The 13,239-nt window shown below is 41.3% G+C and overlaps 1 protein-coding gene across 1 annotated transcript in view; it reads right to left on the bottom strand.

Moving 5' to 3' along the window:
- Positions 1-13,239, bottom strand: part of MGAM2 (maltase-glucoamylase 2 (putative)) — a 93,188-nt gene that overhangs the window by 25,964 nt on the left and 53,985 nt on the right. The window contains 10 exon segments of the mRNA XM_073899310.1: positions 966-1,050; positions 2,639-2,773; positions 3,597-3,659; positions 5,270-5,377; positions 6,550-6,678; positions 8,229-8,354; positions 8,819-8,931; positions 9,441-9,537; positions 10,125-10,293; positions 11,325-11,479. Coding sequence (XP_073755411.1) covers positions 966-1,050; positions 2,639-2,773; positions 3,597-3,659; positions 5,270-5,377; positions 6,550-6,678; positions 8,229-8,354; positions 8,819-8,931; positions 9,441-9,537; positions 10,125-10,293; positions 11,325-11,479 — 1,180 coding nt within the window.

Raw genomic sequence — 13,239 nt, 5'->3', positions numbered from 1 at the left:
ATTTCTCCATTGCACTCAACGACTTTGTTACCCATAACAGTTCCAATGTCAAGAATTATTTTGTCTACAAAATCAACATGCTGTGACTTGATAACTAATGAAGGGTAAGGACAGGGCGTGGAGCTGGGAAAGGCACGCTTCATTGTCCTCTGGTGTTTATAGAGTGCAATCAGAGCTCACTGACCAGCCCAAGAAACTCCTTTGTTGTTATGACTTGTTTTTTCCACTAGATGGTAACATTCTCAAGGGAATAGATCTTGTTTCAAACAACTGTATTAAGGTCTCTAAATTTTCTGATTTGTTAGCGCTTGTCTGATACATAAATATTGAGGGAGGGAGGAGTAGGAAGGGAGGAAGGAAAGAGGGAAGCAGGGGAGGGAGGGAAGGAGGAGGGAAAGGAACACAGTTAGTGAGACATGGACAGCATAACCGTGACTAAACGTCAAGAAACTTAGCAGATTCTGTCCCACAAACTACTTGTTTGATGCTCCTAAGAAGGTGAGTCGCTTCCTTCCCCAGGTTACTGTAAGGTGAGAGGATTCAACTTTCTGAGATACCTTTGATGGTAAGGTCCTCTAATGCTCTATTTCTGTTTGTACCACAGGACTACTAGGGCATGTCTTTCATGAAGTGTCTGTGGACATGGGCAGAGAGAGTACAGAGCCTAGATTTTCATTCTTCAATCAGAATATTCTGTGTGTTGGGGGGGGTTGTGTAAAGTGAGCAATCAGTTCATAGTTACAAATGTAATCATCCAATGCTTGGTTTCTTTCATAATACATCATGTCATTATTTCTATGTCTGATTAGTAATTTACACTTGTTCAAGGTTATTCTATTTGGGATTTTATGACATGTGTACAAGTATTTTCTTTCTCCAAAATTAGGCTTTGCTTTGACAATAAGAGGGAAACTTTCAGAGTTTTTGAGTAGGGGAGTAATTTGATGAAGGAATCATTTACATACATGGCATATAGGGTGGATTATTAAGAATTTCATCGCTGCAGCCCCTGACAGATCCATCCACAAAGTTTGATGGCTCATTCATATCCTGCAATGAGTTAACAAGAAAGATTCTGTGATGTCAGAGGCAGTGTGGCCTTGGCTCTGGAGGACACCGCTTCACAGAGATGAACACATCTTATTTAAGCCCTCAGCTAATCATTTCATTGACTCTGTTTACTCTAAGGCATTGACCCAAATGGACTCTAAGAACCCATGTTCATCTAAGTAGAGTGTGAAACTCCTAGTTTACCTGGCATTTTTAAACTTGTGAGGATTACTTCATAGTAGCAAAAATGTGGAGATTATGCTGAATCCATGACCTAAGGAGATTCCTTGATACATCTCCCCACACAAGAAACCCATCTTTGTTTTCCCATGTGTGAACTACTCACTTTTTATCTGTGGCCAATGGTTGCTATTATCTTCCCCTACTCTTTCTTAGTCCAGTAGCTTGGACTAATTCTGACATCAGCAGAGACCAAACACAAGGAGGAGTGTCTCGCTTTCTGCAATAGATGCAGTCCTGAAGAGTTGTGGGTAACTCAGAACCAAATCTGGAAATCAAATCATACTTGGGGGATTTATTACTTAAATGCAAGAAGTGGCGGTTCCTGAGGTGAAAATTCACTGCCTACTTTGTTAGCAGAAAAGTTAAGATTTTGTAAATTGGACTACCTTCAACAGGACATACTAGGGCAAAGGCAAGTATTTTGGGAACTATTTACTATTTTGAGTTTTTCAGCCGAATCTGCTCGCCAGCAGAACAAAAATCCCAGAGCAATCATCTCCCTAGTCCTCAAAGCTACCCACAGCTCTTCACTATTTGCTTTGCCTGTATTTGGGCTAATCTTTCATATGTCTGCTCTGGGCCGATCCACCCTGAGAATAGTGGCCAGAGAAGCCCCAGGGCTGCCAGTGGGCTTGTAAGTCTGTCTCTGGGTGAATTATGAGCTTCTTTCAGCCTAGCCCGGACCTGTGAGGCTCTGGAGACCTGGCCTAGAATATGCTCAACACTTCAGGTCACAGGACAGTGAGGAAGAAAATGGGAATGCTGATATGCCGCCCATCCCTAGAAAAGCACAAATAGAAGAGCGTTTGGACCATGTCCTGCAGACATTTCAGGAAGCCCTGCTCTTAAGCCAACTGACATGTGTAAGCAACATCTGGACCAGCCTTTGAAGATGAATCTGTACCACCACTATGACCAATATGGTGAACACCTATGATCTCTTGGATTCATGCCTTGCCTGCCCCAGCTCTGTCCTGTATCAAAGGATGGGCCCTCAGGCTCCCCTAGCATTCGCTTCTGGGTAGTTTGGCCAATGGGAGGCACTGGCCAGCAACTGGAGGGTGAGAGATAAGAGAAGCTGGGGTATTTGTCCCCCTCCCCTTTTCTCTGGCAGCATCTCCAGTAGCGGCACACATCCTCCATGGGCTTCAGCTTCTGCAAGCATGTTCCTGGGCAGACCCACAGTCATCTCTGTGTCTCTGGGGGTCCAGCACCTCAACTGTATAAGAGTATCCCTCTCTCTCACTCCTCCAGCCTTAACTCCCTCCTTTGCTTGTCTCTGAATTGCCTCCCCGTGGTTTGACTCCTAACATTTCCAAAGAAAAACCACTAAGGGTGCACTTACAATCCACAATCCATCAAACTTTAAGCTCTTCTCTGACTCTTCAGAATTCGCATACAGCTCTTTTATTTCCATCTTCCACCACGCGGCTGTGCTATTACGTAAGAAGTCAGGAAAAGCAACGTTGGCTCTGTACAACTGTAAGAGTAAACACATACTCTCACATTGGGTCTTTGCCTGTCCAGCTGTCTGGGAAGGGGAGTCTTGGGACCAGGAAGGGGTGAGGAGCAGGTACTTGTGCAAGGCACTGCCCCTCTCAGGGTCTGAAACTAGCCTCAGCTCTGCTGTTGCTTCTACAGAGTTTACTGTGAACACGAAGATCAGAGAAGGCTGACTGCATTCATTATTCTCCTAGAAGGAGGTTAGATAGTGTTAAATCCCCTTTAACATGAGATTTGTTTAATGACTGGGCCTTTAATCCTATGAACTGGAAAATTAACTATCTGTGTCTAAACGATCAAACTTTAGATATACAAATGTTTTTTCTACACTGGTCAAACAAAGGAGACCAGTCATCCAGGGAAAAGGGAGCTGCAGAGTTTAAAGGGGCTGCTAGATACCCAGGCTGGTGTGGCATCAAGTGCTGAGTTCAAAAACATTACCCCTTTGGAACTGGCTGGCCTATTTTCTTATCTGGGGACAATTCATCAAAGACCCAGTCTGTTCATAACCTCTCCAGTGAAAATATTCTGGACTTCAATTCATTATTTTTCAAGCACCATTGGATTTAAAAAAAATACAATCTATTAAAGGCATACATGTGAAGACATTTCACTTGATTTCCCTCTATACATTTCCAGTTTAGTTGCTTATGATGTTTTCTGTTTGAGGATCTCATTCTACCAAGAAATTACCAGTTGACAAGCACGCTCAGAGAGTTGCCTAACCAAGTGCTGGCATAAGACTCATAAGTACCCAGATGTTTAGGGCAACGTGGACAGAAATCTGCACATAACTATACCTTAACCTGAGTTTCATGGTCAAGGGATGTATCCACATTCACATTGGGCAGTTCTGGCCAAACCTAGAGAAGAAGAAGAAAAATAAAAACCTCTAAAAGGTATTGCACATGGACCATGAGATGATTCCCGTGTCAGACTCTAATGACATGCATCTCCATAAAATTCTTGGAGATCTTGGCCATTAATTAAATTGTAAAATCTGAATATACGAAATTCTGTTAGGGGAAAATAGGCTAGGGTCCCTTGACTCATTTCATAAGCTTTCAAAATCATTAAGTTCAAAAATAAAATGAGCTAAATCTGTTTTAAATACATCCTCTGAACAATCACCTTTCAAATGTCTGCTCTGCGATCTGTCATAGACATATAACAAAATTCTCTTCAAAAATAACAAACATGACTCTAAAGAACTAAGATTGATTTCATTCACAACCTATAAACTTAGCCTCAATATTCTTAAGCAGCATTATCACTTTTTGGGGACCCCAAATACACATAGCATTAAAAAAATCCAGAGTTTCAACCAATCTCATCTATACCTAGGACATTCACTATATACATTAAATAATTAATCCATTCAGCAAACGCTTACTGACACTATATGATAGGCCCTGTACTATAATCTGTACCTACTGAGATTTAAGTAAGAAATAGCCATTGTTTTCTTTTTTTTTTTCTAAAGATGTATTTATTTGAGAGAGAGAGAGAGAGAGAGATAGGGAAGAGAGAGCACGAGCGAGAGGAGGGGCAGAGGGAGAGAGAATCCTCAAACAGACTCCTCATTGAGCAGGGAGCCCGATGCGGAACTCGATCCCAGGACCCTGAGCTGAAACCAAGAGTTGAACTCTCAACCCACTGAGCCACCCAGGAGTCCCTCTAGTCCTTGTTTTCTAAGAGTTCACAGATAAAATGTGCATGCTAAATGACATGCTGTCCTCTCTGAGGATACTAATATAGGAAAAGGAAGAAATAGGGAGAGTTAAACTGGTCATTGGATGCTTCCTAGGGGGGTACATTTGAGTTGGTCTTGAAGTGCAGGTATTATTTGGGTAAGCTGAGAAGGCAACACTCAAAGGCACAGTGAGCATGGCATGCACCTAGAACAGGAAATCGCACAGCACAGTTACAGAGCAGGGTCTGAATCGTGCCTAGGAGCTTCTGTCATCCGGGGTCAGGAAGTTTACCTACAATCCTGTTGCTATAAATCAAACAGATGAAGACTGAGGTCACAAAAAGGAACTAAAGGAGACATGAGGAGGAGGAGAATTTACAGGGCTTAATGATTTATTTCGATATGGAGGATGCTAAGCCTCATAGGTCAAAGATGAACACAAGTTTTGAGCATGGGTGCCTGGCAGGCAGAGACTTCAGAGCCATTCTCAAAGGACTTCTTTAGGTTTGATACATGACCCACTGGAATGCATAAGGGGGTGGAACACCAGAATAGATCCAGATAATAGAACAAAGCTCCCTGATATTTTAGAGAATTAGACCTGTAACCTTGGTCTTATTAATCAGCATCAGGCAGATTTCTACTCATTCATAATTTATTAATTACCCATATATTTTGCCAAGATTTATTGACAGCCTCTTTTTTTTTTTTTTTGACAGCCTCTTTTAATCAAGACATTCTGGTGCTGATTAATTATGGGCATCTTCTGCCAAGGCTCACCTTTCCCCAGACAATGTCATTGCTGTTGGGCCATTTGATGAATACATTGTTATCCTGCCCTCTGGTGAATGGGCGATACTGGGTCTCATTGCCAGAAATGGCTGGGTCCTGCAATGAAAGGGTTTAAAACAGCGAACATGAGAAAAACATCTCCAAGACAAAAAACAAAAACAAAATACCCGTAGATAATTTGCCTTATGTCTATAAAATTCTTGAGGAATAAAGTATGCTGTTTGAAAACATTCCTAGAGATAAACCAGGTTAATAAGACATTACCCTCCCATGAATAAAGCCAATTTATTGTGCTCCCACAGTGTGATATCAATATTCCTTAAGAACATGAAGCTTCTTTCTTCTGTTCTGTGTCCAAAGTGGCTTCCCTGTTCACCCCATCCCATACCTGTCTCAATTATTCTATAATAGTATCTTATTTCACAATTGTCATATAAATCATCACTATCTGAAATTATCTTTTTTTAATGTTTACTTATTGGCTATCTCTGATAGAATAAAATCCCTATAAGAAAAAGGACAATGTCTTATTCATTAATTTAGATTACGTACATGCACGCGCGCGCGCGCACACACACACACACACACGTACATTTTAGAACAGTGATTTTCAAAGACCCAGTATTTAATTAATACCTGAATGAATGAGTGAATGAATGAATGAAAGTCAGCAAATAATGCTCTACTTCTTGGAAGCTAGAAGGGAGGACCATTTGCAGGTAACTACTTCTGTGTTTATCAAAATATAGCCTCCAGTGCAAAATAATGAATTGGTGTTCTGAATCTTAGCTCAGTGGTTTGTCAGTTTAATTAAGAAGAAGTAAGTCCCCTGAGCCTCACCATTGCCGGGTAATGATACAACTGGAGTGGCTTTTGAACCCCCTAAGGTATAGATGAGACTACAATATAGCTATTCCCTCCGAGGCACAGCCTGAAACAGTGAGGATTTTTGGATGTTGTTGCTATAGTCCGTGTTTCAGTCCACAGTTCTAACTCTAACCAAGGGAACTGTAATAATAAATTACATCCCAGTGACAATTATGAAAAATAAATATTGCAAAGTATCACCATTGGAAAGCCATTTTTCATTTGTTCTGTCCTCCTTTATTCGCTTTTTAAAACTTTAAAAAATAATTATAGTTTCAAAGGAAGTTGCAAAAAATGTTTGGGAAGTCTCATGTACTCTCCATCTAGTTTCTCCCAATGGTACTATTTTACAGCCATGAACACAGAAACAGAAAATGGGCGCTAATCTTCTAAATACTTACCAGAATGAGAATGAATCTCATGCCACCATTCTTCATTTGCTCAATCAGGAGGCCGAGGTTTTGGAAGCTGGGGCTGAGAGTGAAGTCCAGCTTCCGGTCCATGTAATCGATGTCTACATGCTGGACATCCTACAAGACGGACCAAGCAAGATGCTGGGGATCCCATGGCAGTACCCCTCAGGGCCCACAAACGGCTCTGCCGACCCCAGCCTAGGCCCCTCCTAATTTGTCCCATACCTTGCTACGCTGACTTTTCAATTCTGCTGATTGAAATTGCTTTCCGATTCCTACATACGGATCACCTGTCCCCATCTTTTCCTTCTGTTCCCTCAATTGGAATTCTCTCTCCTTTCCCTCCCTCGATTCATTTCTTTTGCACTCCTCAAATTTCAAACTGGTGAGCCTATCAAACCAAGTGCTAGTTGAATGTTCAAGGGTAGAAAGCAAGACTTCCCTGAGAAACAGAAAAGTGTAGTTTTATTTTCCCCCCTCCAGTAAACCTGATTGGACTCATTCACATTTAGAACTATATTATTGTATAGCTTTCTAGAATGTGTATATTTCTGCCATTCCATTTGACTTGATGGTCCATGAGATGAGAACCTTGTCTTCCTTTTTCTCTAAACAGTACCAACCCAGACTTCTGCATGTGAAAGTCACTCAATCCAGGATTGGTGAGTGATGGCTAACGTGGTTAATATCCAGTTGAAAAAAAGAGGTGCTTCTTTTTAGCCTGAAGAGGATAATCACCCATATTGTCTTAAGATTCTAGGTGAAACTTGTTTGGGGAGCAGAGATTTGTGCAAAAGCCAAAGCTTGGAAAAGAATAAACCAACATATTATTAACACTGATCACCTTGGTGAGGTAGATCTCTGGAATTTTCATCTTTTAATTTTCCAACTTTTTCTAACTTACATTTAATAAGTATGTGGTAGAGTAGTATATAAAAATAAAATACTTGAAGCCTGGATGAATGTTTCAAATTATCTTTGATGAAAACATCATAACACTTTACTTTATTCTCATCTTCCAGTCATTAATTGTCCTCTAAACTCTCAGGGAGTGGACTGAAGCAGAGAAAGAGCATAAGTGATGAGAAACTGATGATTACAGAGGAGGAAGGACATGCTATCTATGGACTTCTGCTTGCTGACAGCAATAGCCTACACTTCTTGTGGCTTATGAAGGGGCCTACATTGTCATTGTGTGATATGCATATGTGGGTATGTGTGCCTTAGAGAGGGTGAAGACTCGATTTTAACTGCTTTCTTTCATACTGTCACTTTAGATCCATCCTCTCTAAGAACAATCACAATATAATCTGGGATTGCCATCCTCGTGACCGGATTCTCACTCAGAAGTTCCCAAAGTCATGGCTTAAGACCAGCCACGCCTACTGTAGGATATTCCTGGCAAAAGGCAGTGAGTAACAATATCCCTCAATCACACTGCCAATTACTGAAGAATTAATGCAAATTTCAATTTTGAACCCTTGATTTAAAAGGGTGGCATGAAATAAATTTAAAAAGCATTGTATTCCATACAAGACTAGCTCCACAACTACCTTTTCCTATACTGAAGTAGTCATCAATAATTTCCCTGAAGACATTTTCAATCTATAATTAGGCACAAATTCCCATAACTAATTAAACCATGGACTGAGTGGGGGAATTCATACATAGGGAATCTGGGCCGCCATCATTGCCTCATACAATTGAGAGATCTCAGTATCATTCTGGTATCCGTAGCGACTTAGCTGGAATCCCAAGGCCCAGTATGGAGTCATTGCTGGCCGACCAATCAACTAGAATAAAGAAGAAAAATGGATCCAGGAAAACTTTTGGGGAAAGGGAATAAAAGTCCTATACTTGAAGCTACTTGAGCACTTCTACTGAGCAGTGTCCAATCTAAGCGGCTTCACTCAAGAAAAACAAGAAAGTCAAATAAATATGGAATGACCATTGGCATGCAGAATGACAGAAAATCTCCTGTATTCTGGAGCTTCCACTCTGGGAAGGCTGAGAACTCAGGGGCTATTACTGATTGAGATTCTTAGGATGCTCAGCAAATAATTAAGAGACCCATGGCATATATATATATATGCCTTTATACCTGTAACATTAGAACCTAACTTCAGGAAAGACAGCAATAATGTAGTAGGAATACCCAAGGGACACAGAAACAAAAATCGACCTATCTCAGTGCTAAGAACATGGTAATATCCAATAAACATTTGATTGTTTATCAATGCATAGAGTGAATTCTAACCTCAGTGTATTGTTGAGTTACAAGCTCAGGGGTTGGCCCCAAAACCATATAAAAGTCCAAAATCCCTCCTGTGGTGCGGTATGTTAGGGCAGGAGTGGGCTGGAATGACACATCTGTTAAAAAAAAAAAAAATAGAAGACAAGGAGTCCTTGGAACTATACATCACCCAGATAGGAAATCTGCTCTCAAATGTACTCTTCACTCTCTCTCTTTCTTTAAAGCTCTCCTTCTCTGGAAAGTCTTCTTTCATGTACTGGAATAGATGGGTTTACAGGTACCCCAAGCATAATCTTAATCTCAACATCTTGTATCACTCTACGAAAGGAAGTTAAACTGTCACAGTAAAAGAAGGTCATGCAATTTGGTCAAAATTTTACTGCTAGTACCTGGCCTAAAGTTCTTTATTAATCTGGAAGGAAGGAAGGAAGGAAGGAAGGAAGGAAGGAAGGAAGGAAGGAAGGAAGGAAGGAAGGAAGGAAGAAGGGAGGGAGTGAGCAAAAGTCAGTTTATCTATCCCATTTCCCTTGCCCTTGAATTTCTCTATTTCTATGGATATTCCAGATCCCAGGAAAGTGATCACAGCTAGTTATGGTGGTACACAGGGAACGTGCCTCTGTCTTACCCATGGCATTGCTGTTTAGCAGGAGCACCCCATGGGCACTGCCATCCTCCTCCAGTGCCATGTAGTAGGGGTGGACGCCATAGGAATTCTTCTTATACTGGGAGAGCCATGGGGGAGAGTAGGCAGTAATCAAAAAAATAAATAAATAAATACTTGAAAAGTTGTTTCTACATCATAATGCAAACAGCAAACTCCTATTCAATATTGAAGATTCAGCATAATGTCACGTCCTTTATAAAACCTTCCTTAACCTTCCTTTCCACCCCAAATAAAAAACCAGGTGCCCTCCCCTTCCATGCCTTCCTCATTTATTATTACATAATTCTATTATAGCACCGATTATAATGGATAACCATTAATTCTGCATCTCTCTCTCTCTCTTACTAGCCTATAAGCCCCTGGAGAATAGACAGCGTTTTATTAAATAAGACATGTACATGACACACAGAATATACTAAAGCAAAGTTTATGAAGTAAAATCCATAGTCCACAGGAAAAAATATGTTAGGGACAGAAGGAGCATAACCTGTGGCCTATTTCATCTGAGAGCAGAATTTATCAATATAAGGTGAAGCTGATTAATAGGGCACTATACATGTACATATGGATTAAGATAAGTTTACTCGGAGAGAAACTGATTGATAGTCTTATTCTTCTGTGCTTGTCTTATTCTTCTGTGCTTACCGCTGGGGGCTCATCACGAGCAAACATTCCCCACGTGGTCCAGTTCATATTTCTTCTGAAAGCTGTGTGCTCTGTCTCCCCAAAGCCATAGATGTACTGAGAGGGGAGGCGAGTAGAAATGGAGAGGAACATGTCGTTGAAGGTGAAGCCAGGCAGCTGAGAATCCCAGCTGCAACACAAAGGCATACCTCCACATTGTACTGATCACAGGCCAGAGCAAGCACGGGGCCCGTTTGGGAATTCTAGTTGATCCTGAAGCCTCCTAAAGGAATGCACAGCTGGATCCAGGTTCAAATACTGTGAGAAGACACAGCTCGTAACAATGGCCATGACTCACTGCCAACGTTCTGCGTTTACATTTTTATTCTGTGGTCTGGAAGGCTGAGAACTCTCTTTCTGGGTCATGGGCTCCTTGAAGGCAAGAACTATGTCTCGCTCATCTCTTTATCTCTAGTTATCATGGTCTGGAGTATCAGTTTGAATGCACGTATGAATAAATAAGCAAGGTCTAAGCAAATTTCCCAAAAGAAAAGGGTGAAGCTCTTAGAACGACTTCTCTTAATTGGCCAAAGGACTTCTTAGCAAAGAAGGCAACTGACCAAAGTTAGACATGCAGGCAAAGAGAGCCAAAGGCTGTCTACATGTGTGCCTACAGGTGATGGTTTTACTTGGAAGGGAACTTCAGCCCCAGGCAAAATCCAGACCTTCACTTCATTGCATTCAGCAGCAGGACAAGGGATGAGAAATGACAACTCTTTTCACGTTTAACATTGGGAAAAGGCTTTGAGTCTACAGCGCTGATTGTAAGAAACTGTTTCTCTTTCCTTAGTAAACATTCCCTCTCTCCTGAGTCTTCTGTTATTTTGTAATGAGGCTATATAGAGCTGATTTCTATCCTAGGTTATCTGTCATGCTTATTAAAAAGAGTTTTCTGTTCTACTTAACAAGAACAATGAGTAGAACGTGCATTTTTCTTTTTTCTGAAATCAAGCAACACTTATTTTAAGCCTCTTATTAATTTTTCTTGTTGAGTTAGTGACTAGTAGAAAATAGAGCAATAGATCTACTCCCTGTTTAACACACACACACACACACACACACTTACATTGTCTCTAAGATTAATATTTTATGTGCATTAATCAGAACCACCATAATGATACTTAGAACCACTTTAATGAGAACTAAATAAATAGTGCTTACATCACAGTGCCGGAGCTTTTTCGCCGAATCTGGATCCCAAAAGGATTGTTCTGAATCCTGACGTCATACAGACGGTCTTCAGGGGAGCCAACTGGAGAGGGAGGGGTGTTCAGAGGCACTGGGACCTCGTACCTTTTGTTCGTGGAATCAAAGATCTAACAAGAAGAGAGAAGGAACCTTTCTGATGGAATAATCTTAGACCTAAAATCCCTCCTGCCAGCTGATATAATTCAGTTCCCCATGTTTTCTGGCCAGTTTGAATCACATTGGGAAGCATCAGATATCCCAAAGCAAGTAGATGTGAAGCCTCCCCACCTACAGTGCCCAGTGTGGATCCTGAACTCCAAAATGCCTCAGAAATACCTATTCAGAAGCAGGGAGGACACTTCCTCTAAATAATTTATGAATTCAGTGTATAGAATTCCATGGATAGAATGTGTGTGTGTGCACGCGTGTGTGTTTATGAGTACGTGAATATGTACATGCACGTAATTGTGTTAAGATTATGTTTTGGGCATGTATGTATATGTCAGAAATTAGAGAACCAAGTTTTTATATGGACTCAGATCTTACTGGTTGAGCTTTCAGATGCTTAAGACAAGTTTTGCCCGTAGCCCTGCTTCTTAAAATCGTGTTTCTCAGACCCAACACAGCAGTATAACCTGGAGGCTTGTTAGGAATGCAAAATCTCAGGCCTCCCTCCCCTCCACCTTCTGAATCTGAATTTTCATTTTCACAAGATCTCCTGAGTGATGCCTCCAACACAGTGTGAAAAACAATGTTTAGAGCTGGGTTGTAGAGGTGGTATTGTCAGTGGTGAGACCCCCGTGACCCCCTGAATTCAAGGCTGACCCCCTGAACTCAGGAAACTCCTAGAAGCTTCTGCGTAACTCTTTTTCTTTTAGAAACTAACTATGGAATTACTGGAACAGGAAAAGAAACATTTGAGGAGAGGTCTGTGTAGATGAATCAGAAAGTGCAGGCACAATTACCTCAGCTTCATTATAATGTTAAAACCCCCTTCTGATATTCATCCCAAGCCCTAACAAAAGGAGTCTGTTTACCCCTGTTGGGGAGTCACTGGCTTTGGAAATCATTCCCTGAAATCTCCTTATTGGTACACATGAAAATGACCTTGTGAGGCAGCTCCACCTACTGTAGTCTCTGTCTCTAACTCACCCAGCAGTGGACCCACCAGATACCTGTGGCCATTAAATGCTCTAAAGGTGCTAATCTGAATTGAGACTTCTTATAAGTGCAAACTGCACACCAAAATTTGAAGAGTTAGTATGACTAAAAGATTCTAAAATATCTCAATAACTGTATTTGGATTATGTGGTGAGATAATATTTCAGCATGTTGGTTAAATAAAATGCTATTAAAATGCATTGCATTTGATTATTTTCAAATACATTTTTAGGAGTGTGGCTATTAGGAAATACATGTGGTTCACGTTGTACTTCCCTCAGAGCAGAGCTGTGGGTCTCAAAGAGTGGCCCCTTGACCCACAGCAGCATCGGCATCACCTGGAAACGTGTTAGGGATGCAGACTCTCAGACTGGAAACTCCAGAGCAGAGGCCCAGCAATCTGAACTTTAAGGAGACCTGTGGGTGATTCTGGTGCTCTCTGAAGTTTAAGAACCACTGCTAGAGAAGTAACTCTAACATTGGAAGTGGGTCAATGCGTTGTATGAGTTTCCCATGGAGCAGACACAGTTTTTCATAGGGCTAAGAAGGGGTTCTTTGAGGACACTTATGACTGAGCACTTGGCAGTGCAGGACATTCACAACCCTGGAGGGTCCAAGGTCACATCCTGGTTCTACCACGCTCCTAAGTCTCTGATTTTTACCTGTCTGGGCCATGGTGCCTTTGTCCATAAAATGATGGATTTGGACCAATGGTGTTTCAATGACT

The sequence above is a fragment of the Callorhinus ursinus genome, unplaced genomic scaffold (assembly GCF_003265705.2).
Source record: "Callorhinus ursinus isolate GAN/ISIS: 27379988/994484 unplaced genomic scaffold, GSC_fseal_2.0 scaffold12, whole genome shotgun sequence".
Taxonomy (NCBI): domain Eukaryota; kingdom Metazoa; phylum Chordata; class Mammalia; order Carnivora; family Otariidae; genus Callorhinus; species Callorhinus ursinus.
Note: the sequence above shows the minus strand (reverse complement) of the source record. Positions and strands in the feature narration are given on the sequence as shown.